Genomic DNA, 20,711 nt, shown 5'->3' on the forward strand with positions numbered 1-20,711 from the left:
TTATGACTAATCTACCTCAGTTGCTACTTATATTTAAGGCGGACACTGATTGTAAACATAACATTGCTTACAAATCTTGTTTAGCATATAGCCTTGGAATGCTGCTAAAAGTTTTGATTGTTTTATTGAATGTGTGTATTTGTTTTCCTCACTGTTAATAAAAAATATTGAGAGAAGGAGGAGTGAAGAGTAATACTATTTAAATTGACACTTAGGGATAACTAAGATATGTAGTGATAAGACTAAATAAAAGCACCTATGTTTGATTTAATTTTGAAGGTGCAAATTTCAAAATTGTAAAAGCACAGCAGACGCAAGCCAGATAATCTGAATAAAGTTGGGATAGTGGCAAAATGTATAACGTATTGGGTGTAATGAAAAATAATGATGGTAAAGTAAGTAATAAGTGTGATTGAATAAAATATTATACAATACGTAAAGAAACTTAGAAAAACCACACAAAGTCGATCACAATCAAGACCATACTGTTGTAAAACCAAATTAATGCTATGGCATGAAAATGCTTTTGTTTAAAAGGTCAAAATTGTAATAGGAGATATGTGCAGTTTTGAGCAGTTGGCTTAAGATTATTGGAATGTATTGAAGTTAATTTATGAAACACATTCCTCTCAGCTATGAGGAGTAAAAGCAGAAGAACACAGAGAAGTTCAAATGTGGATCATAAATTGTCTCTCAAAGGACGAGTTGGTGTGATTCAGCCACACACTGATATATTTAAACTGAACCTTTTTGAAACACAGTTAAATGACCAGGAGAGTCTGATTATGGCGGACCACTTTCTAGAAAATCAGGAATTGGCAGAAGCGGTAAATGAGGCTAAGAGACTGGTAAAATCAATTTCATTATTATTTTATATAACAATGTGATATCTGCAAAATAAGCAAATGAGTTAAGACTTAATTGTACTCTGTCTAACATTTTAGGAACTTAGGAGAACAGTGAGGGGTCAATTATTAACAAGATGTGGAACAGAATATTGGATTGCAGTTCACAAGGATGAATGTGTCTCTTGCTACAGGCATCCTGTAATGCAAAGAGTTGAATTAAGTATGGGACAATTCTGTCGAGATTGTTTCAAGACTGTTAAAATAATGACTTGGGTTAATAAAGATAAGACAACAGAGCATTACTTGACAACTTTTAATCTAATGGAACGCACTAATGCTGCGTTATTTCTGAGGTACCGAGATATACTCAAAAGGCTTCACCCAGAGGTTGAGGAAATATATTATGATATTGATGGACACAAGGATTGGACTAAAGATAACAAAGACCTTGTAGTACATGAGCTTCATAGAAGTAAAACATTGAAGATTGTTAAACTCGATGGAGTTTTTTATCTCATAGAGCTAAACATTGATGATTGCATCAAAAAGGAAAGGGTCGCAACTTCTGCCCCCCCAGTTCTCCAGAAGACTTCAATGATGACTGTGGCTCGTGGAGAAGTGCGTAAAATGCAGGAGTCCATGATTCCGTTGATTGGTAATTGTAAACAATGTAAGATCAATGGAAGGAGCCGCCAGTTCTTGTGTCAGAACTCTGAAGGAGAATTGATTGGTGCATGCTACCATGAGATAACTGATGGAAAATTTATAAAAGCAAATTTTGGAGGCTATCTGAACGTAGTGTTGCAAAGTGTAAAACATTGGCCAGTGGGTGATCAAGTAAAAGGAATTATAGTGGAAAGTAATTGGGTAAGACCAATACGCAAAGTTCCCTGGGTCAACAACTATTTGAGTATATCTCAGCACAACATTTTTACTAATAGGGGTGAAATGTACTTGATGTTGAAAAAATATGAAAGGAGAGTTGGAAGATATTAGCCATACTTATGTTTGAAAATGAGAACTTAAAGGCTGTATAATATTGCATGAAGGGGGTGTTGTGTAAGATGCAAATTATCCAACCTTTATAAGCCAAATAATACACCTAATTTTATATGTATTTCTTCTGAGCAATATAAACCTGTGGTTTGTTATTTTATACTCCTTTTACTATGTTAAACTCTTTATGTTACTTAATACGCCTAGGGTGGCTTTGATGTAAAGTATTATAATCATTGAGTTGGGAGTATATGCATGACAGCTCTTAAATTGCATGTTTAAGGAGTGACACAAATATGGTTTTGTATTTACTAGTTTATTAAGAGTAGAGAGATTGATGCATGTATTAGATAGAACAAAGCTTAAGGGATATATTACAGTTTAAAGCATGATTTAAAGACCTGTCTTCGTGGGAGAAAGCGCAGAGGAGTTTGGAGAAGAACGACAAAGAGACTTCGTCATATATTTAAGATATTAGGGGACTTTCCCAGTAGACGTAAGGATCAAAGGCGTGCCATGAGGCCCTGAATATGATTCCTGGCATTCGGACCCGAGACCGTGCCTATAAATTGATGCTGGTGCAGAACTTAGGCAGATCTGGAAGGGCAACATCCAGCATCTCCGTTGTCTGACAGCCTGATATCTTGTGTGCTCTAGACTTAATACTTTTTAGACTTTGTATTTTTTGTCTTATTACTTTTAGTTAACTTGGTATTTTTATTTCTTTTCTTTATCCTTTTAATTCGGCAAAACTTGTAATCGCAACTAGCTAAATTGTATTAATAATTTTTTTAAAAGACAAGAAGAAGCGTGCTTGCGTGAATTTAGCTCAAATAATCAACCACGGGGAAGTCTTCTGACAATTATGTGAGTATAATCTAATCTGTCGAATTCTACCTAATTTAAGGTAATGTGGGATTGATATACTTAGAGAAATAATTGTTAGATTTGACTATCCTTGCCTACCCTGAATAGAAAGAATAGGCAAAAGGTACAGATTTTCGTACCGTAAAACAGTTTATATGTGGAGACTTAAATATAGATTTACTAAATCCAAAAAAGCATAAATTAACAGATGATTTTATTGATATAATGTATAGCATGGGTTTGTATCCAATAGTCAGTAGACCCAGTAGAATCACACCTTATAGTGCTACATTAATTGATAATATATTTACAAATATTATGGATAACAATATAGAGAGCGGACTATTATATAACGACATTAGTGATCATCAACCTGTTTTTATTGTTTATCACTGTAAGTATAGGAAATCCAATGATAGCAGTTATATCACTTCATACAAAAGAGTAAGAACGGCAGAAAGTATAAATGCTTTTAAGAACGAGCTACTGGAACAAAATTGGAGGAGGATGTTGATAAAGCATATTTGATAAAGCATGATAAAAGCAATTTCTAAATGTCTTTGCATCATTATATGATAAACACTGTCCTGTAAAACAATATAGAAACACACGTACTCAAACAAATAGTCCATGGATCACAAAAGGTTGTAACCCTCGTTCCCTGAAGGAAGGGAACGGAGACGTCACGTCGTGACCGACGAATTGGGAACCGCTCCGCGGGTGACCTATCTACTTCGAGAAACTATAAAAACGCCAATGAACTTGGCATGCAGGTATTTGCATAATGCGGGCGCCGCCCCGCCAGGTGCGTATATAAGCCGCAGGTGCACAATACCAAATTAGCTATATTATTGCTGAGAAGCCGAGCAACAGTGCCCGGCCTGAAAACAGCAATGGAACAGCAAACTGTGGCGACGGGACGTGACGTCTCCGTTCCCTTCCTTCAGGGAACGAGGGTTACATACGTAACCGAGACGTTCCCTTTCAGTCGGTCACTACGACGTCACGTCGTGACCGACGAATTGGGAATCCCTACCAAAACGCCACTGCAGCTGAACCCTTCCAGTGCCTGCAAAAGCCCTCCGCCCTCCACGTAAGGGGCGGAACCTAAGGCGAAATGCAGAAGGCCAGTCACTACCTGTTCCTTTACCCACGATAGTGAAGCAGCGAACTGGGGAAGCGTCTAAACTGAGCGGAGCTAGAACACTGCGGAAGCCATCCCCTAAGAAGGTTGAATGGATGACATAATATATGAAACAACCAATAGGTTGCTCATAAGAAGTCTCTGAAAAAAACATAGTATGCAGAGAGACGCAGAGCAGGCTCTGCTAAGGAAAAACGTGGAGGATTAGAACCCCACGGAGTATACACACAAATGAACCCCACGTAGGGGACAAATGTGGACGTCCAGCCAACACAGGTTTACAGAGAATACAACAGTGATAGGTTGACAGCGGATGCTCCGCAACATCAGCTATCAGGGCGGTGGAGGAGAGGCAAAAACAGTTTTTATGACGTTTTTTCCCCGACGGCCTTCCATAATGGTGCAAATGTACAGCACCAAAATAGAGGCTCCAAGCCGACACACGAGCCGACCCTCGGCATTCTTAACTAGTTAGTAGAAAGAACCCGAGTGGAAACCGGCTTGACACGAACACTATAGAATCTTGTGAACGTATTAGGTGTCGCCCAGCCTGCAGCTCTACAAATATCTGTTAGCGAGGAACCGCGAGCCAGTGCCCAAGATGATGCCACACTGCATGTAGAGTGAGCACGTAAATTAAATGGACAAGGCACATTCTGCTTTTGATATGCAAGGGCTATAGTATCCACAATCCAATGGGACATCCTCTGCTTGGTGACAGCTTTCCCTTTCTGCTGACCACCGAAACACACAAAGAGCTGGTCTGAGGTCCTAAAACTTTACGTCCTGTCTATATACACACGTAGTGCACGAACAGGGCATAACAAAGCCATGGCTGGGTCTGCCTCCTCCAAAGGCAGCGCTTGCAGGTTCACCACCTGATCTCTGAAAGGAGTGGTGGGAACTTTGGGCACAAAGCCGGGCCGGGGTCTCAGTGTTTGAAGAAGATTTTTTAATTCAGAACTATATCTTTGGTGAACATGGTACTCAGATTCAAATGTGTTTTGCAAGTATGTATATGTCTCAAGCTTGTAAGCTGAAGACTAGCAGTCGTAAAGACTGCAATGTATGCAGGGTTTAAAATATGGTAACTGAGAGCAGAGCTAAAAATGCATAGGCTGACATTTGGAAGGAATGAAGTCACAACACCTGTCAAACATAAAAACATGCTAAAAACAACTACATGGGAGGAGTTTCAACTTTTAGAGAACTGTATATTAGGTTGCATTCTGAAAAAGACTCTTTAGTTGCTTGGCCACCAACTCAGCCTTATTGTTGTATGCAATAAAGTCATCTTTTGGCAATGGAACCCTCTGCTGAAAATTATTTTTCATAATCACTAAAAAATCCACAACATTTGGCGCCCGAACAGGGACTGGAAAGGAGCATGGAGGTGGATGACCGCTGTGGGCTAAGTTTGGATGAGCGGCATACACAGGACCAGGTGAGCAGTTTTTGCTTATTTACTGGTGTACTGTTGTGTTGCTCATCTGGGTAGGCTCATGGTGAAAAGACTTTCACAATGCTCTTCCAATATAAGAACTAAGATTAATATAAGATAAAAAGGGTTCCATTTCCAAGGATTTTGATGCATGGTGTGATATTTTTATGATGAAGAAGGGATTAAACAGCCTGAGCTCGGGTGTAATCTGTGGTTTTGCTAAGTAAGCCTTGTTTTAGCATTAACCTGGAACAGATTGTTATATTGCTAAGGGGCAATAAAAAGTTAAATTGCTGAGGGGCAATGAAATATATAATCTGTGTTTATTTTTAAACATATAAAAGGCCTTTGACGAAGGGCCTTTGACGAATAAAATAATTTGTATAAAGAAAAAGTAACGTGGTTTTGGAAGCAAATCCATGTTTCAATTTGTTAGGTTAAGTATTTAAGCATATGTTGATTTGACATCAATACTGCATATTATTTACAGTGTATGAAAAAAAATAAGATAAAATTAAATAATCTGTGTTTACTCTGTAAGAGGGCCTTGACGGATACAGGAAGACTGGAACAGAATATTAAAAATGCTTATGGAAAAAAAAATAAGATAAAATTAAATAATCTGTGTTTACTCTGTAAGAGGGCCTTGACGGATACAGGTAGACTGGAACAGACTATTAAAAATGCTTATGAAATAAGCGGATACACTGTAAAATAATGATAGCAAAAGGAAAAGTACTTTGGTTTTTCAAGCCATTAATGTGTTACTTTGTTAGGTTAGGGTAACAAAAAAATGTATATGTTGATTTAACATAAATGCTGCATATTTTAGAGTGTATGGATAAAAAATAAATAAACAGAGCATGAAACAAAAGTGTTATAAAGTGGATAGGGGTCTGCAAGGGCAGAATTATTTTTTATGAAAACAGCTCTTTATATATATGTTTATATAATAGAGGTCTGAACAAATAAAATATTATTCTGTATATACCGACCTAATTCATGATAATAAGTTTGTATTATTAAATGTGGTAAGGATCCTCAACAGTGAAAAACAAGTGGTGTCATGTTTAAAGTGTGAATGACTGGGTGTATGTTATAAATAGTGAGTGCAGGCCTGACTGAGTGCTGTGGATGAAAGAGCTAGCAGTGAAGTGAAATACCGGTTAATATAAGTAAAATAATAATAATATATTATTTATATAATAAAGTAATAAAAGATTATAGGTAAAATTATAGGTAAATGGTATATATAGGTTGAAAGGAGGTTTTTACATCTATATTTTATATCTTAATCCAATGAAAAATATTTGTGTTTAAGACTATTGTAAAGGGAAAAAATAGTATTACCTGACAAATAAAACAAATTGAATTGAAGGGAGAAACATTAATTAAGAAGGAACTGCTTGAAAAACATTTGCAGTGTAGAAAAAGTAATATTGGAGAGAACATGGTAAGCTTGATGTTTACTTAGCTTGAAAGTTAAATGGTATAAAAGTGTTTTTATTTGTTAATTTTCTAATGTTAAAAAGTTAAAAAAAATTGCTAAATATGATAGAAAAGAGTGAATGGAGAAGTAACAGGTGTAGAGTAAAGTCATAGTTGTTATTCTTGTGGAAATATCTATTGGGCAGAAATCTGATAAAGAATGTGTCTAAGAAATTGTCATGAAGGGCACATTTGATGTTGCAATGTGTAAAGAAATGGATATTGTAAATAAACCTATATTAAATCAAAAGAAAGAAAAGAAGGATGGATTTGAAGAAAAAAGCATTGGCATTATTCATGAATAAAGGAGATATATATGATAGAATGTTAAAGGAAGTTGATAATGGAACAAAAAGAAAGTGTGTTAAATGTTACTCTATATTTATCATGCATACTGTAGAAGGTTGATTTCCAGTACTCAAGGGCACTGTGGAAATTATAGGTAAAATGTAAATGAAATGATCAGTAGTTATAGAATATGAAAATTAAACAGGTTTGGGAGTAAAGCTTAAAAATGAGGAAAGATACTAAATTAAAGAAATTTAAATTATTATCAGGAAGAATATGAGAGTAAAGAGTGTAGAGTAAAAAGACAAAAGGCATTGTTTACACACAGGGGTGAAAAAAGATGAGGTAAAAAGAGATAAATGAAAAATAAGAAATAAAAATAGGAAAAACATTAGAAAGAATTAATGAAGTAAAATTAGAAGAGAGTAGAGAGGGAGAGTAAAGAGGAGGTGTCATCTGATGGAGTAATGTGGATATGGGGAAAAAGATAAATGATGGCTTAGGCTATTGGCCTTACAATTTCTTAATTTAATAAAGGTATTAAGGACCTTGGGAGGCTGATCACTTACCCTCAAGCATTCATGGGGTTGGGAAAAGGACTAAGTTGTGGCAATGGAGAAATGAAAGAAACCTTTGACCTGTGGACTAACGTTACATGAGGAGGGACTATTTTTGAACATATCATAGCAGTGTGGCAGCCACTGCTTGGACTCTAAAAGCACAAAGAGAAAACTGGGAGACACAGAGAATCCAGTTTTGTTCAGAGACAATAAAAAAGAGACTGAGGGAAATCCAGAAGGAGACCCTAGAATGACCACACTGTTTTGAAATGCAAAGTGAATAACAGTGATGACTCTTGTGTTCAGCTACTTTCAGCAATTCCTCCAAAAAGCCAGAATCCTGTACCCATCATAAATGACTTTGCAGCATCACCATCCCAGAAAGAAAACAACTTGAACTGGGAGAGACAAAGAAAACATGCTGAGGACTACAAAAAGCCTGGCCACGCTAAGAGAGACTTTCGCTATGTCCATGTACCAGTTCTGTGGGTGAAGGGGGGAGGGTGACAGCAGCCTTTCAAAGTCCATTTTAAGGTCCAGAAGAGTTGTTAATAATATGATTCTCTGGACAAGTAGTGGTAATTCAATGTATGTCTATACACAATAAACAAAACCATGACCATATCTATTCTCATATCAAAATCACACTCCTGTTTACTGTTTACTTGTTAAACAAAATATGCATAATTTGGGTTAAGCCATTGGAATTTGTGTTTTCCAGAAGGGTATAGGGAATATAGATATAAAGTAAGTAAGACATGATATTAAAGTGATATTAACTGAATCAAAGCAAATTTATAATAAATAGTGATGTACAACAAACAATGAATAAATTGGAAAATGTATTGAAGCACAAATTTCTAATGCAAAGTTATCAAAGTGGGAATTTTATTGTATTATAATATGATCATGAGAAAGATATTCAACTTAAAAAGTGGCAAAATAAATTATATGACAAGAAATTGATATAACATCAGAGGAAGGTAAACAAGAAGTAGTAAAGAGTATGGTTGAAAATCAGTTAATAGAATAATGACTTAATGTAACTGACTTATTTCCACAGGTCTCTTGTATACTGGAAAAGATTGTGAAGAAAAGGATTTATGGGATATGATGAAAAAAAAAAAAAAACTATATAAAGCCAGTGGATCTCCATAATGTTTAAGAATCACATTAGAATTATATGTTATAGTCAATCATTTGTCAGGAAATAGTTTTCATAAAAACAATAAATGCAGATGATAACAACATGCAAGATTAAGAAGAAGTATTAATTGTTAAAGGATGTAGAGAACAAAGTACTAATTGAAGTATCCAATTAATGATATTGTAAGACTAAACAGTTGATATCCACATTTACATTGCTAACAAATGTTTTCCCAGATGACAAATACTGTAATTGATATTTGCTTTATATATTTGAGTTTTCAAACAGAAAAAATATTTGTTTGTTTTTTGGGAAACTAAACAATATCCAATTCGGTATGGGAACAAAGAGGCTTTCAAAAGAATGAGGGTATACATAATCAATGTACTGAATAAGTGGGGTTTAATTTCTGCATTAAACATTATCAAAGTAAATGGCAATCATAAAATATTAAACTTATATAAAAATTAATGATATTTTATCACAGGGAACAACACAGCAGATTGGGAGGCTAAAGAAGCCTCAGAAAGCCACACAGAAGTTTTGCTTAGTGTTAATATAAAAGCCTTAATTAGAAGATAGAAGAGAAGAAGAACAAGCAGGATGTTATGAACATTTTGTGGTACCCAAAGGGGGACAAAGACAGACATTCAAGACATCTAATGTACACATTGGGGATAAATCATTCTATAATACAGTAAAATGTTACCTTTCCAGATGGGTGATTTTAATTTCAAATTAAAAACAGAGATATAAAATAACAAATTAATATTAAATATTAAAAAGAGAAAAAATGGGTATTATTCTCCATATTTGAGAAATTGTCTGAATATTTAAGTGCAATACTGGTTAAATTTCTGTTCAACAGGTAAAGCTAGTGCAAAAAAAAAATAAAGATAAAAATGATAGAAGAAGTAATCCCTAAATTTAAAACACTATTAGGAATACTTTTAGATAATGGATCAGCATTCATTAAAAACTACAAAGCGAATACTGCAACAGTAAAGAATAAAGGAAAAACTAAAATTACCATAGTGTTTACCATCCTTAATCATAAAAAGGATACCATCCCTTCAAGGTTAAACTCAGCAAAACATGGGAAAGCATGAAACTGAACTGACTGGATGCTTTGTCTCTTGCAATAACGAGTGAAAGACTTAAACTAACACTGCATGGAATGCTTATTGGTCGACCAATTCCAATACCAATGACAATAACAATGACAATACCAATGTCTGCTCTATACTATATGTGATAACAAAAATTCATCCCCAAAAAAGGACAGCCTCTGGAACGACTGCAGATGGAGCTTTTGGAACAATTACAAATAAAGATGAGATCTTATGTGATAAAACTAACTGTATGCATAAGCTATTTCTGTGCAGGAAAAAGAAAAGGAGCCTGATGAGGAGATGGAGATAAAATGCCATATTATGCCATGGGATCTAGTGTATCTGAGGGTCTTCAGGAGAGAGTGACATAAAACAAGGACCCGGGAGAGCAGCTCTAACAGCAGGCCAGGGGGAAGGAGCACATCTGATGTCATCTGAGCCATTGCACAGCATTCCGAATATACCAGTCGGAGAGGAAGACAACAAAAACATGATACAGAAAAGGAGGGCTGAGGAGCAAAAGGAGGGCTGAGGAGCAGAGGAGAACTTAAACACAAAAATGAAGAGGAGAGCTGAGGAAAAGAAAATAATAAAAGACATGATACAGAAGACAACAACAGAAAAATGACAAGCAATTCAAGTCTACAAACAGATAAAGAACTAAGCAATGACCACTCAGGGCATATCAAGCAACAACAACAAAGTTAAGAAAAAGATGTAAAGGAGGAGAGACTTTCAGGAGCAACAAGCAATGAGTGCAAAGCAGTGGAGTTCACAAGCAATACACAGGGACAAAGTTGCTGGTAATGTGTAAAGGACACACAAGGAAAACTTCAAGGAATTAGCCATGGAAATTGAAAAATAATGCTAATAACCAGTTTGACAATTATCAGCAACATATGGTAAATTCACACGACTGCAGTCAATAATCAAACTTCTCTTCAATTAACTTTTCACCTATCAGCAAGGATCAGTCACACTTCAGCGAGGACACCAGTGAGAATTTATTCTACAATAATCTCAGGAGGAACAAAATCTAGATTGAATACTAAAAAAAAACCAAAACAACAAGTAGACAAGGACATCAAAAGAAGAAAAGGACGTCAACGGAAGGAAAAAATATATTTTGGACATTTTCTGGGAAACAACTAAAAACATAATGAATAGTACAAATGGGTAATTTTCAAAGCTAAGAGAAAGTGGTATGAACAATTGCTTATTATGCTCTGAATTATGAGAGGTAATAATAATCAAAAGTCAACATGATATTATAGGGGTGTTCAATTTAACAAATTGACAAATTCTGGTTTAAATATCCATTTTATAGGGCATATTTTGGTAAATAGTCTCAATTTTGGAAAGTAAAAAAAGCATTAAAATAGAAAAAAGGCAGAATAGGAAAAAAAAATACTAAAGATTATGAATGCTACAGTAAACTTTAGGGAACTAAAGATGAGGGATATTTAAAGGGAATATTCTATAACATAGAACTTGAACAAATCAAATATAAAATTCCAAAAGCTATTATACATCCTTAATAATTTTGGCTTTAGGTATGGAAAGGGTGGACAATGCCAGTATACAGTAAAAAGAATGTGGGAATCAGATCATAGCACTGGACATATGAAGATCAAACAGTAATGTTAGCAGAATTCTTTTGGTTTAATTTTGATTTGATGGGAAATGATAACTTATGGTGGTTTTGCAATTAGAGAAGAAATATATATGTACAAGACTAAGGTTAATTTAAGAAATCATCATGATTATATTGAAGTATATTGAACAAAAAACAGAGAAAACAAATGATAAAACTAAAATAGTTTATCCCTAAATTGGTTTGGTATATATTCCTATTTATATGTTCCAATTTAAGCAAGAGATGAGATAAAATCATGGTTAGAATAAATATTGATTTAATCTAGAATTACTAAGTTATATCTACTATAATCAACAAAGGTTTATTAACTTTAACTAATGATGTTTTAACAATCTTAGAAAAACAATGAGATACTACAAAGGGGTATAGTTTTACTGTATGGAGATTAATGTTATGCTAACAATACAACATCAAAATAGGTATTCATTGAAGCTATTAATAAGCTTAAGAGTTTAGGATAGAAAATGCAACAAATACAGGAAGAAAGAATCTTAATCTGGAATTGGTGTGATTTAAAATTAGGAAAATTGGGTGATTGGTTTGTCAAATTATCAAAGATATATTTTGGTATGTCAAATAATTTATAGGTTAAATGATGCAAATGATTAAAGGTATAGGTTAAAGGATGAATATTATCAAAGGTATAAGGTAAATGATGCAAATTATCAGAGGTTAAGAATTTGCAATTTTAATTGGATGGATTGTTATTTTACTGTGTACTTCCTATTTTGAAACAAATGTTAATGTTGAAATGTCAAGATGAAAAGTTACTTCATATAGGACATTACAAGGTGCATCAAAAATGGGTTTTGCAAAAGTAAAAAAAAAAATGGTAATACTACATCAGAAAAAGATAATGAAAATAATAAGTAGTGAAAAGGTTTTGACTCATTTCCACTCTTATGATGAATATGAATATTTTTATAAGTTCTGATTTAACCACTACAATAACATCATATGGCCCATGCTTGAATGGTATGTTAACTTAGGGAGCAGGTTCTTTTCCTTCTCCAAGGAGAAGATGTTTGTTCCACAACAAAGTGCGGCAGCATGATTAAGTCATTGGTAAGGGAAAGATGGCTTAGTTGGGCCATTAATTAGCTTAACTTAATTGAACTGGATTATGAAGTTGCACTTTGGGTGAGACTTGTGAAAGTCTCAAAGGGTGGAATGAAGAAGATTTTTTAATTCAGAACTATATCTTTGGTGAACATGGTACTCAGATTCAAATGTGTTTTGCAAGTATGTATATGTCTCAAGCTTGTAAGCTGAAGACTAGCAGTCGTAAAGACTGCAATGTATGCAGGGTTTAAAATATGGTAACTGAGAGCAGAGCTAAAAATGCATAGGCTGACATTTGAAAGGAATGAAGTCACAACACCTGTCAAACATAAAAACATGCTAAAAACAACTACATGGGAGGGGTTTCAACTTTTAGAGAACTGTATATTAGGTTGCATTCTGAAAAAGACTCTTTAGTTGCTTGGCCACCAACTCGGCCTTATTGTTGTATGCAATAAAGTCATCTTTTGGCAATGGAACCCTCTGCTGAAAATTATTTTTCATAATCACTAAAAAATCCACAACATGTTACGCTGGAACTGAAGGCACGAATCGTCGACCGAAAATGCATGAATATCCCCTATCCTCTTTACAGAAGCCAAAGCAAGGAGAGTCAATGTCTTCATAGTAAGAAATTTAACAATCACACTATGCAGAGGCTCAAATGGGGCTTCCTGGAGTGATTTCAGCACCAAGGACAGGTCCCAAGGAGGAATAGAGGGAGGACGCAAAGGATTCAGTCTTCGAGCGCCTCTAAGAAATCTAATGACCAGGTCGTGCTGACCCACTGTCCTACCGTTTACGGGTGAATGGTGAGCTGATATCGCAGCGATATCGACTTTAATAGTGGATGGTGACAGCCTATTCTCCAAACGACGCTGAAGATACAAAAGCACAACACTAATCGGGCATTCTCGGGGGTTTTCACTTTGGGAAGAACACCAGTCGACAAACAGGTTCCATTTAAGCGCGTAAGCCTTTCTCGTAGACGGCGCTCGCGCAGCAGCAATAGTGTTAGATACCTCTTGCGGTAAATCACTCAAATCCTCCGTGCCCCGTCCAGAGACCACACATGGAGGTTCCACAGGTCGGGTCGCGGGTGCCATAATGTGCCCTCTTGTTGAGAAAGAAGGTCCTTCCTCAGGGGAATCTTCCAAGGAGGGGCTGTCGCGAGGAGAGAGAGTTCTGGAAACCAACTCCTGGTTGTCCAATACGGTGCCACCAACAGCACGCTCTCCTCGTCCTCCCGGATTTTGCATAGGGTTTGCGCAATGAGGCTCACCGGAGGGAACGTGTATTTGCACATGTTTTGCGGCCAGCTGTGTGCCAATGCATCCACGCCGAGCGAGTCGTCGGCTAGTGAATAGAACAGGCGACAATGGGTCATCTCTGGGGAAGCAAACAGATCTATCTGAGCTTTGCCGAAACGTCTCCAAATCTGCTGAACCGCAATGGGGTGGAGCCGCCATTCGCCGGGACGCGCAGCCCGAGAGAGCGCATCCGCCTCTACGTTGAGCGTGACCTCAAATTCTTCTGACTCCAAGTGAGGAGATGACGGGCGAGATGCGACAGGTGACGCGAGCGTAAACCGCCTTGACGATTGATGTACGCCACGGTCGCAGTGTTGTCTGTGCGAACTAATACATCTTTGCCCCGTAACTCGTTGCTGAAACGGACGAGCGCAAGATATACAGCCCACATTTCCCGGCAGTTTATGTGCCAATGCAGCTGGGGTGTCGTCCAGACCCTCGAAGCCGCAAGCCCATCGTACGTGGCCCCCCACCCCGTGTCCGAAGCATCTGTGCATACTATTGCATGCCTGGAGACCTGTCTCAGAGGCACACCGGCTCAGAGAAACGCACGGTCTGACCACGGACTGAAAGTGCGACGACACGCAGGTGTAATGATAACACGGTGAATGCCGCGCAGCCACGCTCTCCTCGGGACTCGGTCGTGTAGCCAATGCTGAAGCGGTCGCATATGCAGCAGTCCGAGTGGTGTCACAGCTGCAGCTGCTGCCATATGCCCCAAAAGCTTCTGAAATTGTTTCAGTGACGGGCTGGGAAGCTGTACCCACGCCCTGACACCGTGCGAGAGGGACTAAAGGCACGATCGGTGTACCCGCGGCGGGCGCAACGGAGGTGATCGCCGGTGTGTGCGTATTGGCCGCACCGACAGCAGGGTTGTGTGTGATAACACTCACCTGAGTCCGTTGCTGGGTGGGTGAGTAAGGGAGGCTCTGACACCTCACACCACTCGATGCACCCTCTGGCGAAGGCGGAGGAAGACGATGGGTTATGAGCCCGTAGCTGTCTCCTACCGTCTGAGAAGTTGGAGAGCGCGGTGGGGTTATGAGCCCGTGCGTCGCTCTCGTTCTCCTCTGATGAGTCGGAGAACGAGGGGGGGTTATGAGCCCGCTCGTGTCTCCGCCGCTCATCTGAAGACCTAGAGATGGAAGTGGAATTCGCTCTTTCTGTGAAATTGTGGGTGCCGACTGAAAAGTCGGCGGAACAGAAAAATGAAACAAAAGATTCCCCAACCGGCCCTCCTCCGGTGGGGGGAGCGGTGCCTTCACCATCTCCCGAAGAGCGATCCCATCCATCTCTGGGTCGCCCGTCTCAGGGCCGCTTCGATCTCCTCTTTCCACCCTTCGAAGCGGGCTGAGCAGGCGGGGCGGGCTGCTGACGACCGGTTCCTCGCTTCTTAGAAGAGCCCCGGGGAGGAACGGAGGCGGCCGCCGCAGGACGCCCTCGGCGAGGAGCAGGCTGAGGTGCCGACGTGGACGGGGCAGGCGCAGGACGCTTCCGACGTGGCATGATCTGAGCGTTGGCCTCAGTCTGCTTCTTGGCCGCGGAGAATTGCTGGGCAAACTCCTCGAACGTCTCGCCGAACAGGCCGGTCTGGGAAACCGGAGCATTCAGGAGCCGGGTCTTATCAGCATCCTTCATGTCCGCCAGAAACAGCCAGAGATGGCGTTCCAGGACTACCAGGATAGACATCGCACGCCCGACGACGCGTGCGGTGACCTTGGTCGCACGAAGCGCCAGATCAGTAGCCGCACGGAGTTCGGAAAACTCCGCCGAGTCGTGACCCGCCTCGTGCAAGCCCCTCAGAGCTTTAGCCTGGTGGACTTGCAGCAATGCCATGGCATGCAGGGCAGAGGCTGCCTCCCCACAAGCCTTGTAAGCAGCACCGGTCAGCGCCGAAGACTGCTTACAGGCCCGTGAGGGGAGAGTAGGCTGGTCCCGCCGGGAGGAAGCGACACCGGCCGGACACAACTGCATCGCGACCGCCCGCTCCACTGACGGGATACCAGTGTACCCTTTGGCATCTCCACCCTCGTGAGAGGTGAGGGGTGAGGGCTGATACGGCCGGTTCCGGGCGGAAAACGGGGTTTTCAACGACCGCGTCAGCTCCTCATGCACCTCGGGGAAGAAAGGCACCGGGGGCGAGGACTGAGAAGCCCTGCCACCCCCGATGTACCAATCATCGAGGCGGGACGGTTCGGGTGGGGGAGGTTCAGTCCACTCCAAGCCGACCGCCGCCGCCGCCGCCCGAGCGAGCATGGCTGCCATCTCGGGGTCGAACGCAGGACCCGCAACCCGACCCGAAGGCGGGAGCGGATCCGGATCGACGTCCGAGGCTGACAACCCCCCCTCCGACGTTACGGTGGACATCGCGTCAGGTGGAGGCTCGACAGAGCGCGAGGACACCGTAGAACACGGGCCACTCGTCTCCACAGGACCTCCGCTGGCGACGGATCAGGGCGCTGGGAGCTACTGGACGAACCAGCAGACCGACCCAGCACCGTTATGCGGAGGTCATCCTTCGCAAGTCTGGTAACTGCGCTCTTAGCAGTACCAAACTTGGAAGGCGGGGGCCGTTCCCGGAGAAACGACACCCGTCTCCGTAAATCCGCCATAGTCATGCCCTCGCAGATGGAGCATGAGCTATCACGCAACGCTGCCTCTGCATGCTGGAGCCCCAGACACGAAAGACAACGCTAGTGGCCATCCCGGGGAGCGATGAACACACCGCATCCAGAAACTGAGCACGGGCAAAATGCCATCTTTAAAAAGACGCACCCGACCGTGACATGAAAGAGTGGCTGTCTTTAAAAAGACACAAAGCTCAAACGTGCTGCTCTTTTAGAAATCACTCTTTGTGCAAGCTGGTGAAACACACAGGAGAGGCAACGCACTCACTCGAACTCAAATCCTAAAGAGAAAGAGATAGAGAGAGAAAAAGGGTGGAGAAACACTGCGAGCCTCCGCTGAGGTGTCTTCGCCCAACCAACTTCAGCAAGCTGAGATTTTCCTCCAAGAGCAGGGATCTACGAAGATCAATATACGCTTCTCGAGAGCAGATGTCTGCCGGCTTCGAAGCAATAAAAGCTAATTTGGTATTGTGCACCTGCGGCTTATATACGCACCTGGCGGGGCGGCTCCGGCATTATGCAAATACCTGCATGCCAAGTTCATTGGCGTTTTTATAGTTTCTCGAAGTAGATAGGTCACCCGCGGAACGGTTCCCAATTCGTCGATCACGACGTGACGTCGTAGTGACCGACTGAAAGGGAAACACACTCTATAGACAATTTATTAAATACCGTACCCCAGAAGTAGAAAATAAATATAAAAAGTACAAGAATAAATTAATTGGTATTATGAGGAGGTGTAAGAAAGAATATTATAATAACATATTAGAGAGTAATAAAAATAATACGAAAGGTTTATGGAATATCCTAAATAGTATAATTAGAAATGAAAAAAAACTAAAAATATAAGTTTTCCGGAATATTTTTTTGATAAAGATAAGATAATAAGCAAAAAAGAAGATGTGGTTAATGGTTTCAATAATTTTTTTGTAAACGTGGGACCAAATCTGGCAAAAGAAATTAATGATTCAGAAAGTACTGATGGGGTGGATGTAGCTAATTGGAATAGACACCCTAGCTCGATTTTTCTTAGAGCAGTGGAAAGATAAGAGATAATAGATATTGTAAGAAATTGTAAAAACAAATCTTCTGTGGACTGGAGTAATATTGATATGATCATAGTAAAAAAAGTAATTGAGGAAATTTCAGAGCCATAAACCCATATAGCTAATTTGTCTTTTCAACATGGTAAATTTCCAAATAAAATGAAAGTGGCAAAAGTAATACCAGTATATAAAACTGGGGATAAACACCTTTTCACAAATTATAGGCCTGTTTCTATACTGCCCCAATTCTCCAAAATCCTAGAAAAACTGTTTAAAGAAAGATTGGATGACTTCACTGAAACACATAAATTGCTAGTAGGGAGTCAATATGGATTCTGGTCAAATAAATCAACATCTTTGGCTTTAATGGAATTAATTGAGGAAATAACAAATTGTATAGATACTAAAAAATATGTGTTAGGAATATTTATAGATTTAAAGAAAGCATTTGACATCATAAATCATGACATTTTATTACAGAAATTAGAGAGGTATGGGATCAGAGGAGTCGGATTGAGTTGGGTAAGTAGCTATTTGAGAAGCAGGCAACAATTTGTGGAAATCAGTGATCAAAAATCTATATTTATGGACATGACATGTGGAGTACCACAGGGATTGGTCCTGGGCCCAAAACTTTTTATTATTTACATTAATGATATATGTAGAGTATCAAATATTTTTAAATTAATTTTGTTTGCTGATGATACAAATATTCTTTGTATGGGGAACAATTTTCAGCAGCTTATGGAGGCGATAACAAAATAAATTATTAAATTAAAACGGTGGTTTGATGTAAATAAATTATCATTAAATATAGCTAAAACAAAGATTATGTTATTTGGAAAGTATACTAAACCTGAAGTAAAACTTAAAATTGATAATATTGATATAGAACGAGTAGATGAAATTAAATTTCTAGGTGTCATTTTAGACCACAAAATTAGCTGGAAACCACATATAAAACACATCAAAGCAAAATTGGTAAAGACTATAGCAATATTAAATAAAGCAAGATATATTCTGGATAATAAATCATTGCATATTCTGTATAATACACTCATTGTACCATATTTAAGTTATTGTGTGGAAATCTGGGGAAATATTTACAAAACCAACCTACAATCGTTATGCACATTACAAAAGAGAGCAATCAGAATCATAAGTAAGGTATGATATCTTGAACATACAAACTCACTATTCTTGAAATCAAATATATTAAAATTTATTGATTTGGTTAAATTTAAGACGGTACAATTTATGTTTAAAGCAAGAAATAATTTACTTCCAGAAAATGTACAGCACATGTTTATGGAGAGGCAGGGTGGGTATAATTTGAGAGATTAATTAAACTTTAAAAAGATCAACATAAGAACTATTCTAAAAAGTATGTGCATGACTATATGTGGGGTGAGGTTGTGGAATAATTTGGAGCAGGGGTTTAAATATTGTACAAACTTTAAACAGTTTAAAAAGATGTATAAAAACAAGCTACTACAAGGATATGAGGATGAACAGGATTGATTGTAAGGGCGGGTCAAAAGATTGATTATTAAGTTTAATGGGTGATGGGTTGTTTGGAATAAAAGGTAAATTTGGTTTGTATTTTAAAATAGGGGGATTTAGTTGTTATTATAATATGAAGATATAGACTAGATAGAAAATATTTGAAATATAATAGAATTTTGAATGGCTCTTTAAGGGGTGGGAAAAAACAAGCTTTTGCTTCATCCCGCTCCTTTTCGGACACATGAAGTAAAAGGATATTTTGTTTTGTTTCATGTGGTAATACAATTATTGTATCTTCAATTATTGTATTTTCATATTTTATTTTATTTTAAATTTGTTATTTTTATTCTTTTGTTGTTCAAAATAAAAAGAAAGAAAGAAAGAAAGAAAGAAAGAAAAAAATTTTAAATTTTGTTTTAAAAAAAGACACCAGAAACTAGAATTGTTGTGTGTTTGCAGCTTCTTGTGTCTCTTGTTGTGACCTAGATGAGGATCAGATCACATTTTATGGCAAATCACTGTGGAAAACAAGTTTATTCCTAGGGGTTCACATACTTTTCTTGCCACTGTAAGTACTATTCGGACAGGATTAGTTTTACATAGAGGTGTTTGGTAAATTTTTCTCAGAGCTTCTCAATGATTTTCTCAGAGCTTCTTTAGTAAAGATTATGGCAACGTTTACGCTCTGTAAAAAGGTCAGAAGAAATTACCTTAGGTAATACTAATCATGTGCTAATAGACCAGCTGTAAAAATACAAGAAAAATTTGTAATTTCCTGTAATTTTGGCGTTTTTCTTTTTCAAATATGGAAGGGCTAGAAGAAGCATTCACTTGCTTTCTTGAGGTGGAACATTAAAAAAAGCACTTCTCAGAGCCACAGAATGGTTTCTGAAACTAAAGTGCTCCGCAAACCGAAATTAAACACAGTAGGTCTGTTCGACGTTATGCGGGTCTTCTCAGACTGATCGGCAACTGGCTTGAAGCAGTTCAAGCCGGTTTAGCATCAATGCTACCCTATGCATTTGTACAATGAGCCCTTTACACCAAATTTAACTAAAGCCCTATTCGGACGGGATTAGTATTACATGGGGACCTCTGATAAAATCGTGCTTCTCAGAGGTCCTCTGTGTTTTTAATCCCGTCCGAATCGGCCATGTCTGTGTTTTTCTCTGACGACCTCCGTAAGAATTCCAGAGCAATTTACCTACTGTTTTTCGCCGAACTCAGAGGTCCTCTGAGAAATTTAATCCCGTCCGAATGCAAATGTCTGTGTTTGGCCGCAATATCTTTTGAAAACGTGGTTCTTGTCGTGTTTTGGCCAACGTGATCTGCCGTAAGGTCTTAATAATGCGAGTATATTGTATTTCCTGAGACCTATTCATTCAGATATGAATCTTTTTTCGCATTCGGCAAAATAAAATAATTAAATCAAGAAGATCTGAATATCATACACTGTTAATACTGGCCTATGTAATGTCATTAACATTATAAGAAACTCCGTTCAAAGTTGTTCAGCTCAGGAATGGTAATGTTAATTAATAAAGATAAGACATTTTTATTAATCATTATTTCTTCATTTCTTTGTGTTTATTATAAGCAGACAGTTATATAA

The 20,711-nt window shown here is 38.6% G+C and overlaps 2 protein-coding genes across 2 annotated transcripts in view; one reads left to right on the forward strand and one right to left on the reverse strand.

The window, feature by feature from the left end:
• Positions 1–20,711, reverse strand: part of LOC141361709 (NACHT, LRR and PYD domains-containing protein 14-like) — a 273,710-nt gene that overhangs the window by 201,043 nt on the left and 51,956 nt on the right. The gene's annotated exons all lie outside the window — the stretch shown is intronic.
• Positions 371–2,868, forward strand: LOC141361499 (uncharacterized). Its single transcript, XM_073862960.1, has 2 exons — positions 371–848; positions 945–2,868. The coding sequence occupies exons 1-2, from the start codon at positions 636–638 to the stop codon at positions 1,842–1,844; spliced, it is 1,113 nt and encodes a 370-aa protein (XP_073719061.1). The 5' UTR covers positions 371–635; the 3' UTR covers positions 1,845–2,868.

This window comes from Misgurnus anguillicaudatus, chromosome 24, assembly GCF_027580225.2.
Source record: "Misgurnus anguillicaudatus chromosome 24, ASM2758022v2, whole genome shotgun sequence".
NCBI classification, from domain to species: Eukaryota; Metazoa; Chordata; class Actinopteri; order Cypriniformes; family Cobitidae; genus Misgurnus; species Misgurnus anguillicaudatus.